General features: G+C 35.5%; 1 protein-coding gene across 4 annotated transcripts in view; it reads right to left on the reverse strand.

The window, feature by feature from the left end:
- The window catches only part of SMARCAD1 (SNF2 related chromatin remodeling ATPase with DExD box 1), a 95,257-nt gene that overhangs the window by 21,081 nt on the left and 49,278 nt on the right, over positions 1 to 24,898 (reverse strand). For 2 of the 4 annotated variants that reach the window (XM_073237289.1, XM_037020163.2), the window contains exons 6-9: positions 23,840 to 23,943; positions 10,367 to 10,468; positions 9,366 to 9,447; positions 6,330 to 6,721 (exon numbers count right to left, since the gene is read on the reverse strand). In XM_073237289.1, coding sequence (XP_073093390.1) covers positions 6,330 to 6,721; positions 9,366 to 9,447; positions 10,367 to 10,468; positions 23,840 to 23,943 — 680 coding nt within the window. Of the gene's footprint in view, positions 1 to 5,664; positions 6,258 to 6,329; positions 6,722 to 9,365; positions 9,448 to 10,366; positions 10,469 to 23,839; positions 23,944 to 24,898 lie in introns of those variants that run through there. The other 2 variants (XM_037020164.2, XM_073237290.1) reach the window with 2 other exon arrangements.

Here is a 24,898-nt window from a genome sequence, read left to right on the forward strand (position 1 = left end):
CACTTCCTATGCCTGATGTAAGCTTAATATTCCTAAAACATACTTTTTCCTGTCATTAAAGTACAACTCCTCAAGCTTTTAAAACTTTGATTATTATCTCTTGATATTTTACTATTAAAACTGAGACTACTACCTGGAAAGATACTGCATGAATCAAAAGTTAACTGACCAATTCAGTAATTTGATAAAAAAAAAAAAAATCAGTTTCAATACAACACCTATGCAAATGTTTCTGTGTTAAAACTCAAAGAATTTCTTTCAAAATGTATTTGTATTTATTTTTCTAAAGGAGACAATGAATACTTTGAAATGTAAACACTATTAACAGAATTAGAATTTTTCCATATAGATAGCTGAAAAAATATAGCCTGAAGAATAAAAAAATATTTTAGTGAAAAGGAATAGAAAGCCCAATACTTGTTTGAAAGCTAACAGCTTTGTTGATCAATAAAATCCCATAGTCCAGAAAGGAATAGAGAAAACTAAAGTTTCTTATCATCTGTCAAGAGATTTTGACTCATGTCATCTTATTTAGCATATTACTTCAAATTATAAGAACCACAATTAACAACTCTAATAATCCCTATGATCACAGTATTTCTAAGTTCTAGAGAAACTCAAACAATAGAAATTAAAAACTTACAGGATATATACTAAGTTAATTTCATAAGAATAGTTTATAATATAATATATGTTTTTCATATCTAACCTAGAATAAGTTGAGAAGCTGAATTTTCAATCTATTCCAAAGCCATATATTGATGTATTACAGGATTAGAAAACAAAACAAATACTTATTAGCACTTCCCAAAGTGGCACTGTAAAATATGAAGTTATGTGCACACTATATTTTCATGACAACAATATTCAAAATCACAATGAGCCCCCCCACCTTGTGCTTTCCAGGGAAAGGATTTATACTTCAATAGCAGGATATGTAAGAATGGTGCCTTGAAAATTTTAAGGTTCATTTAAGTTTTAATGCTTTTAATTAAAGTATTTTTATTTTTAAATGGAACCCAAAAGTTACAGGCCAAAAAACCAATCTCATGCCTACTGTGGTGTGTGTGTTTATGATGTGCACATGTGAGAGAATTGACATGAATAACCAGGAAACAGAAAGGGACGTATACTGTGTGCTTTGTATGTGCTGCAAACTAGTAGATGTCTTTTATTCACTAACTCATTAAACCCTCATAACTACAAGATCAGTCCACCAATTTTGGATGAATAAACTAAGGTTCAATTTCTAAGGTCACAAGCAGGTAAAGGATTCCAAAGTCCAGGCTCTTTTCTTCTCACTATAGCTAGTGCCTCTCTAAAAAAAAAAAATTAAGACCCTAAAAAATAAAACAGAAAGTAAAACTTTTTTCTGTAACCACTACCATTTATTATGTTTTTATTTTTTACCAAGTACTATCCTGACTGGTGAATATACTCGGGTATACAGACAGACACAACTTCTGTCCTCATGCGGGTTATAGGCACTGGGAAAGACATTCAACAAAAAATTTTAAGGGCATCACAAGGAAAGAACAAAATTTCTGGGGCACTTTTCACAAGGAGACTTGTGAAATATAATCTAGGATCTAGGAAGTCCTTTCAGAATAATAAAGCCAGAAATAAGAAAGAACTGTTTTTTGAACTGAAGAAGATCAATTCGGTATGTCAGAAACTGGGGAAGAGATAAGCTAACATTTTTGTAACAACCAGACATTATCATCTCCTGATGAAAGAACACATCACTAACCATTCAATCATGGAATTCAGAAACAAGAGATCCAACAAAAGAGATGATTCCTCAGGACGTCAGAGAAATGAAATCTCAAAGCCATAGCTAATCAGCTGGCCTATAATGCAATCAGTCCAAACCAGAGCAGGTCACAAGACTCCAGAAAAAATTTCTTCAAAATGAAACTGACAGAATAACTTGTGTCTGAAAACTGAGAGGAAATTTAGACAACTAGGGAAGAGTTTAGAGTTGAAAAAATAAGTATATAGAAAACTAAGCAAACAAAAAAAGCAAGAGAATTAGTAATTAAAGAAAATAAAAATGCTGAACAAGGGAAAAAAGTAATGATGTACTTGGCTATGAAAGGCATTTGCATAGTCATAAAACTATGTTGACATTAAATGTTATAATGTGTATAATGTCAGCAGATTAGGTATGCAACTGAAAAATTAGAAAGCGCATTATGTTTATGTTACCTGGAGATATGGAAGCGATAATGATGGAAAAAAGAAGTGAGAGCAATTATGTGGGAGATAGTCTGGGGAGGCAGATAAATACAGATTTTTGGGAAGAACAAGCTTATAGAATTATTGAACTTGTTAATCTGAAATATTCATTATCAGTAAAAATAGAAACTTAAAAAAAATCCTAATACATATGTCCCCAATATTCATTAGGGGTGTGTGTGGGAGGGAAACAGGGTGGTTGGCACCTTAGGTGAAAGAAGACTCCACTTACTACTTGTTATTATTTTCTGAATACAGAAAGTATTCAACAGTCCAGTAAGTTACTTAGCTTCACTAAAGGACTTAAGAATACGAACTACTCTGTAAATGCAGAATCTCTAGTAAATCTAGTCACTTGATGAGCACAGAAAAATATGACTCTGTTTATATAATATGAAATAAATATACAAATTATACAAAAATAGATGACTGCTCATAAAGTCTTAAGTGGTAGGCATCTTTGGTAGAATTTTGGCTTAACTTTCTTCTTTGTTCTTGAATGTACTGGTTCAATTTTAGATAAGGAAAACAAATCATTCTTCAAAAATATGATTAAGCTATTTGTCAATGGGAAGAAAAGGAAAAAAAGTAACTGCTACTTGCTAGAAAATTACATGAAAAAAGGAACTTCAATATTACTCTGATACTAACTTCTTTGATTTAAAGACTCAGGATTCTTACGACTTTTTTCACTATAAAGGGTAACAAACTGAAGTACTTCTCTCTTGCCACAGTGTGTCACTCTTGCAGCACACATATTTAAATTCTATAGGAAGGGTTTAATTTTTTTAATGCAGATTTACTTTCTCACCTAACAAGTAACATTCTTGATAAAAGAATCCTCATCTTGCATTCCTATAAATATCTGGCAGCAGTCTACAAAGTACTGAGAAATGTATTACTTTTTAAAAAATGTTTACCAAACTTGTAAAAATGAAAACAAAGCCTGAACACAGTAATCTTATATACAAATTTACTGAAGTCACCCTATCAGGAAGGAAGAAGCAGGCATTAAAATGCTTTAAGTGATAAATTTAAGCGGACATTTTACAACCACCAAGGGGAAAACAAAGCACCTATGGTCTACCTATGGGAAGAGCACCATGAAGAAAGAGCACAGTGTTTTGACATGAATGAAAACCTGGGTTGCTTGCTAATAATCAAGCAAAACTGAATCTATACTGATCTAAATGTTAAGGAATTAGATGTACACATGAAAAGTTTAAACCTAATAAGATTATCATAGACATAATAGCATCCCCACCTTACTTTGTACAAGACTAGACAAAAATTCCACAAGTAGTTGGTGAACTGATGCCATCAGATGTATGAAATTTGGCAATAAAACCCCCAAATTACCACATTAACAGTACGTTTTAAAACTAATGACATTTTTAGCTTGCTGTATTTCTGCAGTCTACATGATCTAATAACATGGTTTCTTACAATACGCATGTACTTTACTGCTATTAAGCAGAAAAAAATGGTATAAAGCTGTAAATATAAACAACTTCCTACAAATTGCTTTTTTTTGTTGAACAATCAAATTTTTCTAGTGTGAAATGAGGGTGACAAATATCTCAAAGGACTTTAACTTTTAAAAAGTATAGTTCTCTGACAAGGAGTTGTAACAGATGATGTACAACTTTTCAATTGTTTTAAAAGGCACGGATAGAATACTTTTCACATTCAAGTTACTTTTATAAGAGAATAAGAATGAAATTCTTACGATTACATTTAACTTATGAAATTCTTATGATTACATTAACTCAGTAATGTTACAAAAGACTTCAGTTGTAACAAAAATTATAATTAAAACTTAAGTGTATACTTGATTTGTCTCAGTATGCTTTTTAATGAAATAGTAATGAATTTTAAAATTCTGCCAAATTCCTCAATCACTAAGACTAAAATAAGCTTCGACAATTTAGGAATTTATATTTGCATGCTGTTCTTAATTAATATTTAATGTCTTGCAATTTTCATTGAAGTATGAATGACATAATGAAAATTTCAACTAATTCTCACAGGAATTTCTAAAAACAGTATCTATGAAAACTAAAGTAAATATTTTTTCTTTTCTTTACTTTTTAAGTTGTTTACAGGTATATTTTCAAACCTCTTTGATTGTAGGGAAGAAGTAAATACATAGCTTACCAAAATGTGCATAATAGTTACTTTTCCTTGGATGATTTTAAGAGAATTTGCTCTACAAATCAGTGACATCCAAAATTGTAAAGTAATTGAAAGGGGAAGCTTTAAGTTCTAAGCAAATTAAAACTCAAAGCTTATATATATTGATGTACTAATTTTTAACTGTTCATTTCCAAAAACTCTTCATTTACCTACTTTTTTTTAGGACAACAGAGCCTGTATTTGCTGAACTCAAGTAGCAAGTTCACTTTTTAACTGTTATACAAAATAATTACATTTAGATGAATGGCTAGCAAAAAATACAGTCTCTCTTCAACTTTTAGAAAGGAGGCAATATGTTTTAGGAGGTTTAAGCAGGTAATGCATATTCTACAAATTCAAGTCAAGACTAATTTAAACGATGCCAATTAATTAGTAGGGGAAACATGCTTTCTACATGTAAGTTGCTGAATATTTTTAAAAGCATCTGGCACATATAACTCTGGTGTAATTTACTTTTACTGTAAGATATTTGGGCAAGTAGTTACAGTGACTAAACACACTGGTACAGATAATTGCATTCCTTATTAAATAAATTAGAATCCCAACAAGCCTGAGCAACCCAAGTCTGAAATAACACAGGAGACCACTAAGATAAAAGAAGAAAAGGAAGGAAAGAAGAACAAGAAAGCCCTTCAGCAAATACTTTTAACAAATAAATCACTCAGGCAAAGCAGAACAAGTTCTCAAAGGACCTGCTTTGACAGATGTGCTATGGAAAAGCAAAGGCTTCAGGCAAAATGAATGGCCTTTTTTTTTTAAGCTATGAAATGCTAGTTATATTGTCTATTTGTCAAATATTTTAATTTTTAAAAAATGGTTTTTACAACCATTGTTCAGAGACCCTCACATACCACTACTTCAAGATACTTACCAAGGGAACATATACTCATAGAGATTTGTCACAAATATGAAATTAATCACAAAGCAACTTGACTCCCTGATAGGGAATAAACTTTCTAAAAATTTATAAAGTAGCCACTTCATTTTCTAAAGCTGTGAAAAATCATCCATATTGCTTTCACAGCAGGGCCTATATACAATTCATGTTATAAGAGCCCACATTTTCACAAAAGTGGAAGCAAAATTTGTAAGGCAGAGTTCTTTTGTTTCTCTGTATGAATAAGATTTGCTTACTGTTGACATTTATAAAACTCAAAATACAGGTATTTTGGATAAAACTCCCTTATAGGAAATCAAATTCTAGAAAAGGATCATGCAAAATGTACTTACCAGTGCTTACGCCTTCCCTTCACCTAACGCTTGAATTCTAGGCTTCCACACTTTGCTATCTTTCCAATTAAAAACGCTGCAGCCTGCTACGCTCCATAAAATGGCCGCGTTGTTTAACCAAGAAAAACATGTTAGACATTGAGCTGTCACTTTTAAAAGAAAAAGAAAATAAACAATTGCTTCTTTCGTGGTGAAGCATAAAACATTTAGGCTGGCACTTTGAATCATGGAGCTCTCCTGGACGTTGCTACTGCTCTTCAAGTAGTTGTAGTAAAATTTCTGCCACATTCTTGCTTTCTGCATGGTGTTTCAGCAGTTAACAGATCAGAACAGGCTAGCAAACAACTCCTTCCTAAATGTAAGCTCTAATTTCTTCTTCTGCAGTGAAATGAACTAAGTTTCTTTGCAAAAGAATGAGTGACAGTATGCCCAGCCAATCAGCTTGGGTTTTTTCAGGAAAATCACCCCTTAATTCATTCAAAATTAGGTCATATGACACTATTTGAAATACTATTGGCTTGCAATTAAAGTAATGTTTGACTCTACACAGGATAAGGCCACCCATCTATGCTTCCCTGGGCTGAAGATACCTTGACTATAAACGGTACTGTGAATTAAACACACACACACACACACACACAGGGGAAAAAAAAATGTAGCCTTACCAGAGCTTCCCAACAATTAAAGGGCCGGAGTTCTGTTATCTTCTGAGCCTTTTTCTGAGAACACTGAGGAATCAAAGTAAGTTCACCAATTGAAGCATCTTGAAGGAAGTGAAGAATTTTACCTTTATAGCCATCCTCCATCACTTCTTCACCACTACTATAGTCCTCATCTAGTGAACTACCGACATCAGAACCTGAATCATATTCAGAGTCTTCAATAATTCTTTTAGGATTAAATGCATTTTTTTTACGTTTCTTGTTAAAACCATTTTGTGGTTTCATGGAACATTTCTGTTTCAGTTTTGTCTTAGCTGCATTTTTAGGATAATTCTGACTTCTTGAAGAAACTTCTTTTCCATTTGGAAACTCACTATGTGATGCATATTGCATATCTGTGTAAGAAAGAAAAACATAACTGAATTAGAAAGATATAAATTAAAAATAAAGATTTTATACTTCAAATAAGATAAAATACTTAAACATGTATGGTTTCCTTTTGATTACAGAATTCAACTGATTTATTGTTAAATCTTGACATACATTAATGAGAAATACTGAAGTAGAATTTGAAATTATACAATGAGTTGAAATAATTTGTTTCAAAAGCAGGTTATAACTTGTTATTTGAAATGAACTAGGTATAAATATTCATTTTCTAACAAAGGTCCTGACAATATAAATCACAGCTGCATATTCGTAAGAGGTCCCAAATGTTAACATTGGAGCAGCATCCCCATGCCACCACTGATGGGCATATAGCAAAAATAATACTCACCCTGCAATAAATCAATCCATATTGTAATTAACTTTTCCATCACCATCTCTACTGTTCTAAGTTTGCCATTATTTTAAAAATTATTTAAATATACTATTACTAAAAAGCACTGCTACTTTATCACTGATTAATCTCCAACAGATTTCTAAAATGGCTATGATTGAAAATAGTGTTATTTAATGTACCAGTAAGAAAGTGCCAATTAATCTATAACACAATACTTTATTATTTAGGATGTTTATGTTTTACTTAAAGAGCTTCTAGACTTACACATAAATTATAATATATTCATTCTTCTGCATATATGAAAAATACAACCAAAATAAACTGGGTAAGGTATTCTTCAAATTACATTCATAATTTATCTCTTCTGTAACATTTTTCAGACTCAGAATTGGTGACATTGGTGGCTCTCTTTTTTCCACATAACTTCACTGTCCGTGCCATCACAACCACTGGTTGCAATTCTTAAAAGAGTTCATTAAAGAACTCACGGGACTACACCAAACTAAAAAGTTTTTGTACGGCAAAGGACATCATCAACAAACAAAAAGGCATCCTACAGTATGGGAGAATATATTTGTAAATGACATATCTGACAAGGGGTTAACATCCAAAATATATAAAGAACTTACACAGCTCAACACCCAAAAAGCAAATAACCTGATTAACAAATAGGCAGAGGATATGAAGAGACGGTTCTCGAAAGAAGAAATTCAGATGGCCAACAGACACATGAAAAGATGCTCCACATCACTAATCATCAGGGAAATGCAAATTAAAACCACAATGAGATATCACCTCATCCCAGTAAGGATGGCCAGCATCAAAAAGACTGGGAACAACAAATGTTGGCGGGGATGTGGAGAAAGGGGAACCTCCTACACTGCTGGTGGGAATGTAAGCTAGTTCAACCATTGTGGAAAGCAATATGGAGGTTCCTCAAAAAACTAAAAATAGAAATACCATTTGACCCAGGAGTCCCTCTCCTTGGAATTTACCCAAAGAATACAACTTCTCAGATTCAAAAAGACATATGCACCCCTATGTTCACTGCAGCACTTTTTACAATAGCCAAGATATGAAAGCAACCTAAGTGTCCATCTGTAGATGAATGGATAAAGAAGATGTGGTACATATATACAATGGAATACTATTCAGCCATAAGAAAGAAACAAATCCTACCATTTGCAACAACATGGATGGAGCTGGAGGACATTATGCTCAGTGAAATAAGCCATGCGGAGAAAGACAAATGCCAAATGATTTCCCTCATTTGTGGAGTGTAACAATGAAGCAAAACTGAAGGAACAAAATGGCAGCAGAGTCAAAGATTCCAAGAATGAACTAGTGGTTACCAAACGGGAGGGGTGTGAGAGGGCGGGTGGGGAGGGGTGTGGGAGGACGGGTGGGGAGGGAGGGAGAAGGGGACTGAGGGGTATTATGTTTAGTACACATGGTGTGGGGGATCACAGGGAGAACACTATCACAGAGAAGGGATATAGTGGATCTCTGGCAACTTGCTGCACTGATGGACAGTGACTGCATTGGGGTATGGGTGGGGACTTGATAATATGGGTAAATGTAGTAACCACATTTTTTTTTCATGTGAAACCTTCATAAGAGTGTACATCAATCATACCTTAATAAAAAATTAAAAAAGAAAAGAGTTCATTAAAAAGAAATCTAAACTCATTGGGCTGTGCTTTTAAGTGGACTGCCATTATCAAGAGCTAGTCTACTTGATTCTTGCCTAAAGATATTACTGTGTAATTCAACTCTTTCCCACTACTTCTGTCCCTTTTAGTTCCTGAAGTTAAAAATGTTCCAATATGGGTTCAGGAACTTTCTTCCACACCAGTGATACTCATCTTCATAAGTTTGATATTCATTCAAGTGCAGGCTATGACATCTACATTACACTGATTATATGACACCAACAATTTTAAGATACACCCTGAGAGCTGTTAAAATGTAAAAAATGTTCCTTTTACACTCAACAATAGATTAGGTAGCTTAAGAGTATCCTTATCTATCAAAAAAAAGTTGGCCAAATAGAATTTCATTTTACACTGCCACAAAGAATATGCCAAAACATTTGAACCTGTCATTTAAAAAGTTTTTACATGATTATTTTCAATATTTTCTGCAAACCCATGCTCTGATCATTTGCTAACAGGTTTACTATTTTCTTATATACTAAAATACTGACTAATATGAGAAGTATGTATTTTCTAAAATGACAAAGACTAGATAATTACCTTGGTCTTCTGCAAACACTTTTAAAGATTCTAAAGCTTCTGTGTACATCCATTCATGTTCCTTGAGTACTTCTCTTAGTTCCTAAAAATAAGTCATTCAGTTAAAAATCAAAAATTAACAACTTGTAGAAAACTTTCATCCTTTTTAAGATATAAGGAAATCACCTGAAATCTAACAGAATCATATAAGGTGTTTTTATGCTGCTTTTTTACAAGTGCTTTGTTTATGTAATTTCACCTCTGCAAATAGACAAAAGTTTTCAAAAGTAACCCTGACTTTTTTGCATTTCTACTCTTTCTATGAAATGCTCTAAATACCAAAGGATCAAAAATGTTTGCTCAATTAATTCCAACATGCAGCTACGCTTCAACATGTTTCAACTGCCAGCTTCAAAACATGTAGTTTCAACATATAAAGACATAGTATAGCAACAACTTTGCATTTAGCTCATCAGAATTCAGCAGATGTATTACCTGTGCATATACCTGAATAAATTAAACCAAGTGTAAATATATTTCAAATGTTAAAGAAATAATGTGCCTCTATGTGTGGTAATGTGATTCAACAGAGGTCTTTACTGACTGAAAGTATTCTCACTGTCTAACAAGTAGGAAGCTTATGGAATATTAGGATACTGGAATTCAGTATTATACTTCGCAATTTTTTATGAGAAATTTAAAGGATGAGAATATGAAAAAAGCTCAAGCAGCTAAGTTGGTTTTCTAGAGGATTTCCACTTTATACATGATTCACAATTGTTATTATGGTTATGTTTGCTATGATTACTGTTATTTATAATGTTGATACTACAATTAGCAAATAATGTAAATAAACAATGTAAAGAATAAGCAGTATAAAAATATTTCATAAAGCTGATAAAGGAAAATATTTAATTAGAAGATACAAAACTCCTAAGTTTTCACATGGCTGATCTCAAGCACTAATCTGTAATACAAACATTTAGGGCATATTGATTACATTTCTGTACATGACTATTCACCTGTTTATCAAAATTGGGAAATTCCTTTTGCAATTTCAATACAATACTTTCCTGCTTTTCCCAATTATTGCTAGATTCTGCAGATTCACTTGATTCTTCTCCCTAATGGGGAGGAAAAAAAAAAGAGAACAATTTTAGAGATCAATAACAATAAGTCTTAAGACAATTAATTATATTTGTAACGACTTGATTTTAGAAGTTAACTAAATTCAATCAGAACAATTCAAAATGTTTCTTTTTGCTCATGTGAAAACTAACAAATTTCTGTCTTTAAGGATAAAAAATACTGCTGGTTTAAGATCACTGAAAGACCTTGATACCTTGATTGCATATCCAGTAACTCACATTTTGTTCATACAGTACTCAAAATGAAATAAATCTGCTTAAAAACTTGAATGTTGCTAAAATTTACTTGAAATAATTCAAGTACACTTGAAATGTCTCCAAAAAAAAAAGGATTCAAACATCTTATCTATGTTCACAATTTCATAGCCCTTAAATTTCAAATACAGAGATAAAATATTTACTTTCACTACAGTCTTGATTCACAGAATGGCTTGCATATTAATTGCCTGGCTGTAACATAAAAATGACACAATGATATAGAATCTTATGTGAAACTAAATAATACATAAATTAAGCATTAATATGGGAATAACTGTGGCTACTTATACACATAATCTCTTTGCCACTTCACTTAAATAAACTGTTTAAAAATTTCACATTTAAGCAGAAGAAAATTCTTTAGATTCATGCATAAGAAAAACCTTGTATTTCAATCAAAAAACATTCATTTACTCTTCTTGGAACTGTACCACATGCTATACAAACAAGACAGAGAAAAATACATCTTTATACTTTCTCTTCTACTTCCTCTCTTGTCCAACAATGGAATTTTTTTTTCTTTTACTACCTAAGATAGAAATAACGAAATTGTGAGTGATACCTCTCTTGCACACCGGAGTAAGATGAAGTTCCATGAGACAGAAACAAATAAAATGCTATGGAAGTTTGGAGTAGGAAGAAAAAAAACTGCATGTGCTTTTATAATAGTAAGTAGCCCATTTGGGCTGAAGCACAAAGACTACAGATAGGCTACAATGCTGAAAAATTAAACCAGAGCTAAGATTATGTAAGGCCTGAGCATCAAACTGAGATCAATCTTTATTCAGAAAACAGGATTTTGGGAAGGGAAATAATAAAACACTAGTATTTGGAGAAAGCATTTCAAAGCTCTCAAAAATTTACACTGCTATCCTCACTTTACAGCTTAAGACACCAACTCCAATAACAAGTCTTCTATAAGTCAAGAATGGATAATACCCATTTGAGGTTGCAAGAGACATAGGTGTCTACTAGATCACTGGTTTTCCACTGCCTCCTAAACTTTAGTCATTCACAGAACACATACCTGGCTTTAAATATATCAAATGTCCATCAAAGGATGAATGAATAAACAAATTGTAGTATATATGTAAAATGTAGTATTATTCAGCCTCAAGAAAAAATTAAGTGCTGATAACATGCTACAATGTGGATGAACTTTAAAAATCTGCTAAGTGAAAGAAGCTGGACATAAAAGGTTACATATTGTATAATTCCATTTATATGAAATACCCAGAACATGAAATTCCACAGAGACAGAAAGCAGACTGGTGGTTGCCAGAACTTGGGTGGGGAGAATAAGAGTGGAGAGAAACTACTTAAAAGGAACCAGATGCTATTATTATGGAGTGATTAAATGTTTTGGGACTAGATAGCCTTCTTAACTACACAACATTGTGAATAGCCTAAATGCTACTGAATTGTTCATTCTAAATGGTTGATTTTATGCTATGTGAATTTTACCTCAATTAAAAAAAAAAGATATTTGGAAAAGCAGTATCTGTTGGTTATCAAATATATGATAGCACAAATTGAACATTCAGTACATGGTGTGCCTACCATTTGCTGTATGCTCTCAGACCCCATACTTTTGCTAGCTCTTCTAATACCTGGTGAATGAAAATCCCCATGCCCAGTAATCACACTGGAGCTTTACAGAAGCCAGGAGATATATGAAGTTTGGGCCCAATTCTGTCTCAGTGGGCCCAGGGGTTATGAATCAACCTGTTATTTTTCTGACTCCCGAATACAGAGTTGAAACAGACATATTTGGCACTGGAAGAAATCCCATATTAGCTTTTTGACCCATAGAGTAAGGACGATTATGTAGGAAATACCAAAACCCAAACTACAAAACCACAGTAATCAAGAGTTTGGTACTGGCACAAGAACAGAACAACAGACCAGTGGAACAGATTAGAGAGCCCAGATACAAACCCAACCATATATGGCCAATTAATATACGATAAAGGAGCTATGGACATACAACAGGGAGATGACAGCCTTTTCAACAGCTGGTGTTCGCAAAACTGGACAGCTACATGCAAGAGGACGAAAGTGAATTATTGTTTAACCCCATACACAAAAGTAAATTCGAAATGGATCAAAGACCTGAATGTAAATCATGAAATCATAACTCTTAGGAGAAAACAAAGGCTTTTCAGGATTAAAGATGGCAGCATGAGAGGAGAGACAGAGGCTTCCTCCTAAAACTGGATACAATTTGAAAATACAATTGGTGCAACTAATCCTGAGAGAGCAACAGGAAAGAGGACGGCGCCAGACTGCACACACCTGGAGAAAAGAGCAGACCTCACGGAACAGGGTAAACGTACCAAAGCTGTGGATTGGCAGGACCCAAGCCCTTCTCCCACCCCAGCTCACCGGCAGGGAGGGAGTGGAACACCTGGGACTGCTGAATACCTAGCTCCGGAAATCTGCTCTGGGAGCACAAACCTACATTTCATTGTGCTTTCATGAGACTCGCATGACTACCAGGTTGGAAAGCTAATATAGGCAGAATTCCTGGAGAGACTGAGATTCTAGCTGCTTGTGGAAAGCTGGGATTTATATGTGGCTGCTCTGGGACAAAAGCTTGTAGATGTGTGCTCAGCCCACTGGTTAAGGCAGTGGAGACAGGCACAGCAGCCGGGAAGCAGGAAACAGCTCTTTCCTCCCCCCAGGCACCAATACCCCTCCCCTGCAACCCCCGACATTGCTTCAGGGGATGGGAAGCTCCAGAGTACAGCTTCTGGACACTAGAGGGTGCCATATACAAATATGAAATGCCAAAGGAACCTGGTCCAGAGTAAAATTAATATAACTCTGGAGAAAGATTTTAATGATACAGACCTTATGACTCTTCCTGAGAGGGAGTTCACAATAAAAATCATCAACATGCTAATGGAGGTATGGAAAGATATCCAAGAACTCAGGAATGAATTCAGGTCAGAGATCCAATCACTGAAGAACATGATGGAGGGTATTAAAAGCAGGTTGGATACAGTGGAGGAGACGATAAATGAAATAGAAACTACAGTAGAGGAATACAAAGAAGCTGAGGCACAGAAAGAAAAAGGATCTCTGAGAATGAAAGAATATTGAGAGAATTGTGTGACCAATCCAAACAGAACAATATTTACATTATAGGGATACCAGAAGAAGAAGAGAAGGAGAAAGGAATAGAAAGTGTCTTTGAGGAAGTAGTTGCTGAAAACTTCCCGAGTCTTGAGAAGGAGATAATCTCTCAGGCCATGGAGATCCACAGATCTCCCAACACAAGGGACCCAAGGAAGACAACACCAAGACATATAGTAATAAAAGTGGCAAAGATCAAGAATAAGGACTCACTATTAAGAGCAGCGAGAGAGAGAAATAAGATCACATACAAAGGAAAGCCCAGCAGGTTAACATCAGACTTCTCAGCAGAAACCTTACAGGCCAGAAGGGAGTGGTATAATGTGTTTAATGCAATGAAGCAGAAGGGCCTGGAACCAAGATTACTTTATCCTGCAAGATTATCATTTAAATTTGAAGGAGGAATTAAACAATTTCCAGATAAGGAAAAGCTGAGAGAATTTACCTCCCATAAACCATCTTTACAGTCTATTTTGGAGGGACTGCTATAGATGGAAGTGTTCCTAAGGATTAAGAGCTGTCACCAGAGGAAATAAAACCACAGTAAAGAAAGTAGAACAGCTAATTACTAAGCAAATGCAAAATTAAATTAACTATCCCCAAAGTCAATCAAGGGATAGACAAAGAACACAGAATATGATACCTAATATATAAAGAATGGAGGAGGAAGAAAAAGGAGGAGAAAAAGTAAAGAACATTTAGATTGTGTTTGTAACAGCATCTTAAGTGAGTTAAGTTAGACTCTTAGATAGTAAGGAAATTAACCTTGAACCTTTGGTTCAGACAAAATACACTTCAAAACACAGAAAGTAACAAGAGATAAAGAAGGGCATTACATAATGATAAAGAGGTCAATCCACTCAAGACAAATGCTGGGCATAGAAGCCACAGGGCATAAATCTGCAAAGAAGTAAAAAGCTAACCTTTTCAAACAATATGGCTTCTCTCTCACTTACCCACTTTACATATCCCTGTATGGCCCCGGAAGATGACTGGTTAGCCAGAGACGGGTAAGATTCCTCCAGGGAGGAACAACCTAAGACAGGCACAGTCGCAGGGGGGCCATCAGGTGAGAAATTGGGGATCAACAGAGGTGAGGCTTAGAACCTCACCCCCCATTTTGAGAGAAATCTTCTGCATCCGTGGATGTTTTATTGCCCTTGTCTAGCTTGGATTAACACATAGTCTACAGGCACACACCTGAATATCTACATTTGCTCTCTTACAACACTATGTTTTCTACCTTCATCTTGCATCTACCTACCACTTCAGCATTTTATTTAAAAAATAATAATAATAATAATAAAGGGAGAAATGTGGGATTCACATATAAATCAAGTATAAAAATCAAACGAATATTCATATTCGACCTGATTGTTTATAGTTCATAATGAGTGATCAAAACCAAAAGTTTTTGTGATGACTGCCCTTGTAATGTTCACCATATAAGAACTTATTCACTATGTAAGAATTTGTTCACCATGTAAGAACTTGTTCGTTATGCTTCAGAAGATTGGAGACTGATGAGAATTAGGCTGGGGGTGGATTAATGATTGTGCATTGAGCATTGACTCCCCTATACAGAATTTTATTGTTAACAACCATTTGATCAATAAATATGAGAGATACCCTCTGAAAAAAAAAAAAAAAGAGGTCAGTCCAACAAGACGATATAACCATTGTAAATATCTATGTGCCCAACACAGGAGCACCCACATATGTGAAACAAATACTAACAAAATTAAAAAGGGAAATAGAATGCAATGCATTCATTCTAGGAGCCTTCAAAACTCCACTCACTCTGAAGGACAGATCAACTAGATAGAAGATAAGGAGACAGAGGCACTGAACAACACAATAGAACAGATGGACCTAACACACATCTACAGAAATCTACACCCAAAAGCAACAGAATACACATTCTTCTCAAGTGCACATGGAACATTTTCAAGAATAGATCATATACTAGGCCACAAAAAGAGCCTCAGTAAATTTAAAAATATTGAAATTGTACCAACCAGCTTCTCAGATCACAAAGCTATGAAACTAGAAATAAATTACGCAAAGAAAATGAAAAATCCCACAAACACATGGAGGCTTCACAACATGCTCCTAAATAAACAATGGATCAATGACCAAATAAAAACAGAGATCAAGCAATATATGGAGACAAATGACAACAATAATTCAACACCACAAAATCTGTGGGATGCAGCCAAGGCTGTGCTAAGAGGAAAGTATACAGCAATACAGGCTTACCTCAAGAAAGAAGAACAATCCCATACAAGCAGTGTAACTCACAATTAATGAAACTAGAAAAAGAAGAACAAATGAGGCCCAAAATCAGTAGAAGGTGGGACATAATAAAGATCAGAGCAGAAATAAACAAAATTGAGAAGAGTAAAACAATAGAAAGAATCAATGAAAGCAAGAGCTGGTTCTTTAAGAAAATAAACAAAATAGATAAACCCCTAGCCAGACTTAACAAGAAAAAGAGAGAGTCTACACACACACAAACAGAATTAGAAATGAGAAAGGAAAAATCACTATGGACACCACAGAAATACAAACAATTATTAGAGAATACTATGAAAAATTATATGCTAACAGACTGGATAACCTAGAAGAAATAGACAACTTTCTAGAAAAATACAACCTTCCAAGGTTGACCAAGGAAGAAACAGAAAATCTGAACAGACCAATTACCAGCAATGAAATTGAACTGGTAATCAAAAACCTACCTAATAACAAAACTCCTGGACCAGATGGCTTCACCGCTGAATTTTATCAAACATTTAGTGGAGACCTAATACCCATTTGTCCTTAAAGTTTTCCAAAAAATAGAAGAGGAGGAAATACTTCCAAACTCATTCTATGAGGCCAGCATCACTCTAATACCAAAGCCAGGCAAAGATACACACCAATATCCCTGATGAACACAGATGCAAAAATACTCAACAAAATATTAGCAAACCAAATTCAAAAATACATCAAAAAGATCATCCATCACGATCAAGTTGGATTTATGCCAGGGATGCAAGGATGGTACAACATTTGAAAATCCATCAACATCATCCACCACATCAACCAAAAGAAAGACAAAAACCACATGATCATCTCCACAGATGCTGAAAAAGCATTTGACAAAATTCAACATTTATCATTCATGATAAAAACTCTCAACAAAATGGATATAGAGGGCAAGTACCTCAACATAATAAAGGCCATATATGACAAACCCACAGTCAACATTATACCTAACAGCAAGAAGCTGAAAGCTTTTCTTTTAAGATTGGGAACAAGACAAGGATGCCCACTCTCCCCACTTCTATTCAACATACTGGAGGTCCTAGCCACAGCAATCAGACAACACAAAGAAATAAAAGGCATCCAGACTGGCAAGGAGGAAGTTTAACTGTCCCTGTTTGCAGATGACATATTGTACACAAAACACCCTAAAGAATCCAATCCAAAACTACTAGATCTAATATCTGAATTCAGCAAAGTTGCAGGATACAAAATTAATACACAGAAATCTGTTGCATTCCTATAGACTTAACAATGAACTACCAGAGAGAGAAATCAGAAAAACAATTCCATTCACAATTGCATCAAAAAGAATAAAATACCTAGGAATAAACCTAACCAAGGAAGTGAAAGACCTATACTCTGAAAACTACAAGATACTCATGAGAAAAATTAAAGAAGATACTAATAAATGGAAACACATCCCGTGCTCATGGAGAGGAAGAATTAATATTGTCAAAATGGCCATCCTGCCTAAAGCAATCTATAGATTCAATGCAATTCCTATCAAAATACCAACAGCATTTTTCAACAAATTGGAATAGTTCAAAAATTCATATGGAACCACAGAACACCTCGAATAGCCAAAGCAATCCTGAAAAGGAAGAATAAAGCAGGGTAATTACGCTCCCCAACTTCAAGCTCTACTGCAAAGCAATAATAATCAAGACAACTTGGTATTGGCACAAGAACAGACCCATAGACCAATGGAACAGACTAGAGAGCCCTGATATAAATCCAACCATATATGGTCATTTAATATACGATAAAGGAGCCATGGACATACAATGGGGAAATGACAGCTTCTTCAACAGCTGGTGTTGGCAAAACTGGACAGCTACATGCAAGAGAATGAAACTGGATTACTGTTTAATCCCATACACAAATGTAAACTCAAAATGGATTAAAAACTTGAATGTAAGTCATGAAACCATAAACTCCTAGAAGACAACATAAGCAAATATCTCCTGAAAATAAGCATGAGCAACTTCTTCCTGAACCCATCTCCTCGAGAAAGGGAAACAAAATCAGAAATGAACTCATGGGACTACATCAAACTAAAAAGTCTTTGTACGGCAAAAGACATCATCAAAAAAATAAAAAGGCATCCTACAGTATGAGAGAATATATTTGTAAATGACATATCCGACAACGGATTAACACCTCAGCACCCAAAAAGCAAATAACCTGATTAACAAATGGGCAGTAGATATGAAGAGACGGTTCTTGAAAGAAGAAATTCAGATGGCCAACAGACACATGAAAAGATGCTCCACATCACTAATCATCAGGGAAATGCAAATTAAAACCACAATGAGATATCACCTCACACCAGTAAGGATGGCCAGCATCGAAAAGACTAAAAACAACAAATATTGGCGAGGATGCGGAGAAAGGGGAACCTCCTACACTGCTGGTGGGAATGTAAGCTAGTTCAACCATTGTGGAAAGCAATATGGAGGTTCCTCAAAAAACTAAAAATAGAAATACCATTTGACCCAGGAGTCCCTCTCCTTGGAATCTACCCAAAGAATACAACTTCCCAGGTTCAAAAGACATATGCACCCCTATGTTCATTGCAGCACTTTTTACAATAGCCAAGATATGGAAGCAACCCAAGTGTCCATCTGTAGATGAATGGATAAAGAAGATGTGGTACATATATACAATGGAATACTATTCAGCCATAAGAAACAAACAAATCCTACCATTTGCAACATGGATGGAGCTGGAGGACACTATGCTCAGTGAAATAAGCCAGGCGGAGAAAGACAAATGCCAAATGATTTCCCTCATTTGTGGAGTATAACAATGAGGAAAACTGAAGGAACTAGATGGCAGCAGAGTCAAAGATTCCAAGAATGAACTAGTGGTTACCAAAGGGGAGGGGTGTGGGAGGACAGGTGGGGAGGGAGGGAGGAGGGGACTGAGGGATATTATGTTTAGTACACATGGTGGGGGGGATCACGGAGAGAACACCGTATCACAGAGAAGGGACATAGTGGATCTCTGGCCACTTGCTACACTGATGGACAGTGACTGCATTGGGGTATGGGTGGGGACTTGATAATACAGGTAAATGTAGTAACCACATTGTTTTTTTTGTGTGAAACCTTCATAAGAGCTTATATCAATCATACCTTATTAAAAAATTAAAAAAAAAAAGACAACAAAGGCAAAAACTTCCTGAATATAAACATGAGCAACTTCTTCCTGAATGCATTTCCTTGAGCAAGGGAAACAAAAGCAAAAAAGAACACATGGGACTACTTCAAACTAAAAAGCTTCTATATGGCAAAGGACAGCATCAACAGAGCAAAAAGGCATCCTATAATATGGGAGAATATATTTGTAAATGACATATCCGACAAGGGGTTAACATCCAAAATATATAAAGAACTGACACACCTCAACACCGGAAAACAAATAACCCAATTAAAAAATGGGCAGAGGATATGAAGAGACAGTTCTCCAAAGAAGAAATTCAGATGGCCAACAGACACATGAAAAGATGCTCCATATCACTAATCATCAGGGAAATGCAAATTAAAACCACAATGAGATAATACCAGTTAGGATGGTCAGCATTAAAATGACTAAGAACAACAAATGCTGGCGAGGATGTGGAGAAAGGGGAACCTGTCTACATTGGTGGTGGGAATGTAAGTTAGTTCAACCGTTGTGGAAAGCAATATGGAGGTTCCTCAATAAACTAAAAACAGAATTACCATTTGACCTGAGAATTCTACTCCTAGGAATTACCCAAAGAATACAAGTTCTTAGATTCAAAAAGGCATATGCACCCCTATGTTTATTGCAGCACTATTTATAATAGCCAAGATATGGAAGCAAACTAAGTGTCCATCAGTAGATGAATGGATAAAGAAGAGGTGGTACATATACACAATGGAATACTATTCGGCCATAAGAAAGAAAAAAATCCTGCCATTTGCAACAACATGGATGGAGCTAGAGGGTATTACGCTCAGTGAAATAAGCCAGGCAGACAAAGATAGGTGACAAATGATTTCCTTCATATAGCAATGAAGCAAAACTGAAGGCACAAAACAGCAGCAGTCTCAGAGACTCCAAGAAGGTCCTAGTGGGTACCAAAGGGGAGGGATGTTGGAGGGCGGATGGGGAGGAAGAGAGAAGGGGATTGAGGGATATTATGTTCAGTACACATGATATGGGGGTGTCATGGGAAGACAGTGTAGCACAGAGAAGGCTCTGGCATCTTATTACACTGATGGACAGTGACTGTAATGGGGTATTGTTGGGGGGGACTCGATAATATGGGTGAATGTAGTAACCACATTGTTTTTTCTTGTGAAACATTCATAAGAGTGTATATCAATTATACCTTAATTAAGAAAAAAATAAGTAGATGACATCAACTTCCAGAAAATTCTCTTTGCTATTTAGACTTAAAAAAGGTTTCACATGCACTCTCGGTATTTGGACAGAGCAGGAAAACCGTATAAACATCGATGTGAAAAAGGTCATTCCTGATTTTTTTGCTCTGGTCTTCAATTGAAATGTTCAACAATGTTTCCTTTTCTTCTACTTCTTTACACTGTTCTTATTGTCTTCAAAGCATTTCAAGATGGTACAACCAATAATTTCATTTCTGTAGCACTGTCACTGATTGTCCACAATGAGGATCGATTGCTCAGGATATATCATGTTCTCCTGTCTTTCCAAACACCTGTTTCAAGCTTCTCCTTAACACTTAAAACTTTCTTTTAGTATGTGCTGGTTGGTATTTTTCACCCACAATGCTCAAATATGTTTGAGATATTCAATAAGTGATGTTTTTCAAATTGAAAAGTTCACAAACATGAAAGAATAGGAAAATACAACCTTGTGGGATAACAAACATGGTGAAATGAGGCAACCAGTGAAAGTCTAAGGCATACGCATTTTATGGATGCCTATGTGGCCAGCTCAGCTGAGTGCAGTACTGTGTTCAGGACAAATCCTCACACAGACAATATAAAATTCAGGTTATATGCAAACTGTTCTCTAGCACACTTAGTGCAGTAGAAAAAATCCACGTATTTAAAACAGAATGTACTGATTCCTTTTTGTGAAACAATGTTGGCTTGATAGGGACTGCTGACAGGAGCAGAGTAGTTGACCATGGACACCTAGGGGCCATGACACTTGAGCTGTTATGTGATCTGGGTTTGAACCACCAAACCTACAGCTGATCACAAATAGCAGCCCTCATCAAGGGGAAGTGGTTTTTTTGAGCCTGAACTTGAGCAGGTGCAAGAGATGCAAATAAATTGCATGAGCAGGTTTCTCATACTTTCATGCTACCTACTTCTGCTTTACTACCACCCGTCCTTCAACCAATATCTACAGCACTTTGGGGATTTCTTTACATCAGATAGAGTGAGGGAAAAATCTTGAACTTGGTTTTCAAAACAATGGCATAATGTTAGAAGTCTAAAGTGAACAACACCAAAATCTAATTCTATTTAAGACAGCAGTCCTGTGCACAACTTTGGGCAGTACATCTTGTCCATTTTGTAAAGGAAGGGATGGGCAGAGGAACAGATCAGTGATACAGCAGAAGCTAAAGAGAAGAACAGTAGTGGAAGATCAGTAACCAGAAGTCTGGGAAAGAGGTGCACTGTTGAACTTCTCAGTTTTCCTGAGAACAGAATGCAAGGATAACAGTGTTCCATGTGAATGTTTAGCAGAAGGCATCTACTGCAGAACTGGCTTTTAATAATCAGGTGGACAAGATAATTGATTCTACAAACACCAATAAGACGGTAGCTACTTGGATAGTTGCTTAATGGCTCTATTTACAAATGGCCACAGAAGTAAGATTTGAGACTATATATACAGATCAGGAAGATTAAGACTTACCGCACCAAGATTTATCTGGCTATTGCTACTAGTAAGTACTTGACCCTCCAAGAGCAGAGGCCAACAGTGAGTTCACATGATGGCACCATTCCTTGGAAGATTCAGCCAATCGTCTGGTGGCAATTTGATTACACTGGAACCCTTTCATCATGGAAGAGACAGTGATAGAAATCTGTTTTGAGAATGAATTTGTCTTCCCTATCCACCTGCTTCTGGCAACACTAGTTAAGGGATGAATTGTGCCCTCCTCAATTCCTATGCTGAGTAACACCCAGCACCTCAGACTGTGACCTTATTTAGAGGCAGGGTCTTCACTGAAGTAATCAAGTTTAATATGGCCATTAGGGTAAACCATAATTTAATGACTAGTGTCCTTATAAAAAGAGGAAAGTTGGAGGCAGACATGCACACAGAAAGCCACAATGTGAAAATGAAGGCAGAAATCTGCAAGCCAAGGAAAGCCAAAGTTGCCAGCAAGCTACCAGAAATTAAGAGTGACAGACAGCACTCAGAAATAACTAACCCTAAAGACACCTTGGTCTTGGACTTCTATTCTCCAGATGTGTGAGACAACATATTTCTGTTGTTTAAGCTACCCAGTTTGTGGTACTTAGACATAGCAGACCTAGGAAATGAGATATATCACACACAGATATACACAACGCGTAAGTCACAGTCACGGTACACAGTGTTACAACAAAAGTAAGCTAATTTCATTGGAAGTGCATAAAATGATTCAAGCCTAAGAAGTTCACTGATCTCACCATATGCCTTAACATCTAGAAGCAGCTGGCTTACAAAACAGGGTTATCATTTAATGAAAATTCAGCATGTGAACTTGTAGCTAACATCCTACGAGACTGATGTGTTATTTCACAGGCTGTACAAGCTAAGTAAATGCAATGAGTCAGCAATAAATATGATGTTATTTCTCCCACAGCCATTATATATAAGTCTGTAAACTAAAACATGGGTCTAATTTCTCTTATACTATAGCTATTACTCACACCTAAAAACCCACTCACAGAATTTTTACTTCCCATCAGTGTAAGTTCCCAAGAGAAGAATGCTTCCATTTTAGGCCAAAACTGTCCCATTAAATTAGGGTAGAGATTGCCACCAGCCTCTTTTGTACTTCTGATACCATTAAATAACAGGCAAAGAAAGAGGTTACTGTGCTAGTTGGGGTGATTGGTTTTGATTATCAAGAAGAAATGGTGGTGTCTTGAATGCAGACAGGAAGGATTATAGCTGGTTTCACTGGGAGGCTTCTTGATAGTTCTACTCATAGAGTAAAAGTTAATGGAAAACTAGAGTAATCCAATAGAAGAAGAATAAACATTATTTTTAAATAAGTAGTTAGATATAAAAGGTGTCACCTAGAAGAGTTAAAAGTAACTGGCACTGGGGAGGAACAAAGGGTGCTGGTAATGTAACAGCTGATTTCTTAAGAGTTGTACAACCACATGTATGTATAACTTATTTGAAATAAAATTTAAAAGTTTATTTTGCCAAAAAGTTACTTTACCATATCACAAGAATATTTTAAAAAGTAGTTTTTATAACTCAGAGATGAGCAATTAATACTGGATAAATTGAAAAGAAAGCAAAAGTCACAAATGAAATGCAAATTTAATTCTCTAACTTGGTTGTGAAAGAGAAGACTGATTCATTTAGGTAGATTTTCAGGTCTGATATTCACAGACAACATATTCTGTGCTTAACAGCTGATCATGATACTGCAATTCAAATATGACTTACATGATCCAGTCTTTTCTTTTTTATAGATTGATCATCATTAAATTCATCGTCCTCATATGGCTCTGAAGAAGAAGACAGTTTTCTTTTTCTGGGTCCACCGCCTTCTAAAACAGAGAAGGACTTTCAAAGTTTGTAGACGTTATAAGACATCATTAATGCAAACAAAGGCATAAATATTATAATGAACACATTTATAGACAGTTTTTGACATCAGACTCAATGTTATTTCTTCTACACATCATGTATACTCGATGTCAATTGAGTTAAAGGAGAAGTGAACAGACTTTTTAGTCTTTCAAAAGTAGAGATCACTGTAATAATGTATTTGAAAACCATTACATTACTTGATGCTAAAATATACATTGCTAAATTGACGAGTAATTCTACAAAACAATACTTGGAGGAAGGGGTTTACTCCAATGACTGAGTGATCAGCTGCTAAAAAAAAGATGAGCTCCATCATGTAACTTATCTGAAGAGCATTACTGATACCAGTCTACTATGTACCAGGCTTTGCAGAAAGCCTTTATAAACTGTTGCTTCATTTATTGCTCATAACAAATCTACTTGACCCTCCAAGAGCAGAGGCCAACAGTGAGTTCGCATGATGGCACCATTCCTTGGAAGATTCAGCCAATCGTCTGGTGGCAATTTAATTACACTGGAACCCTTTCATCATGGAAGAGACAGTGATAGAAATCTGTTTTGAGAATGAATTTGCCTTCCCTATCTACCTACTTCGGGCAACACCAGTTAAGGGATGAATTGTGCCCCTCCTCAATTCCTATGCTGAGTAACACCCAGCACCTCAGACTGTGACCTGATTTAGAGGCAGGATCTTCACTGAAGTAATCAAGTTTAATATGGCCATTAGGGTGAACCGTAATTTAATGACTGGTGTCCTTATAAAAAGAAGAAAGTAGGAAAAAGAGGGAAAAGAGGAAGAAGTCTACAAAGCAGGCTAGTATCCTTTAACAAATGAGAAACAGATCTACTCAGCTCAAACAATAAAAACAAGAGAGTGTAACAGAGTATAACAACACTAATGGAAAATTTGCA

This window comes from Manis javanica, chromosome 5 (genome assembly GCF_040802235.1).
Source record: "Manis javanica isolate MJ-LG chromosome 5, MJ_LKY, whole genome shotgun sequence".
In the NCBI taxonomy this organism is placed as follows: Eukaryota; Metazoa; Chordata; class Mammalia; order Pholidota; family Manidae; genus Manis; species Manis javanica.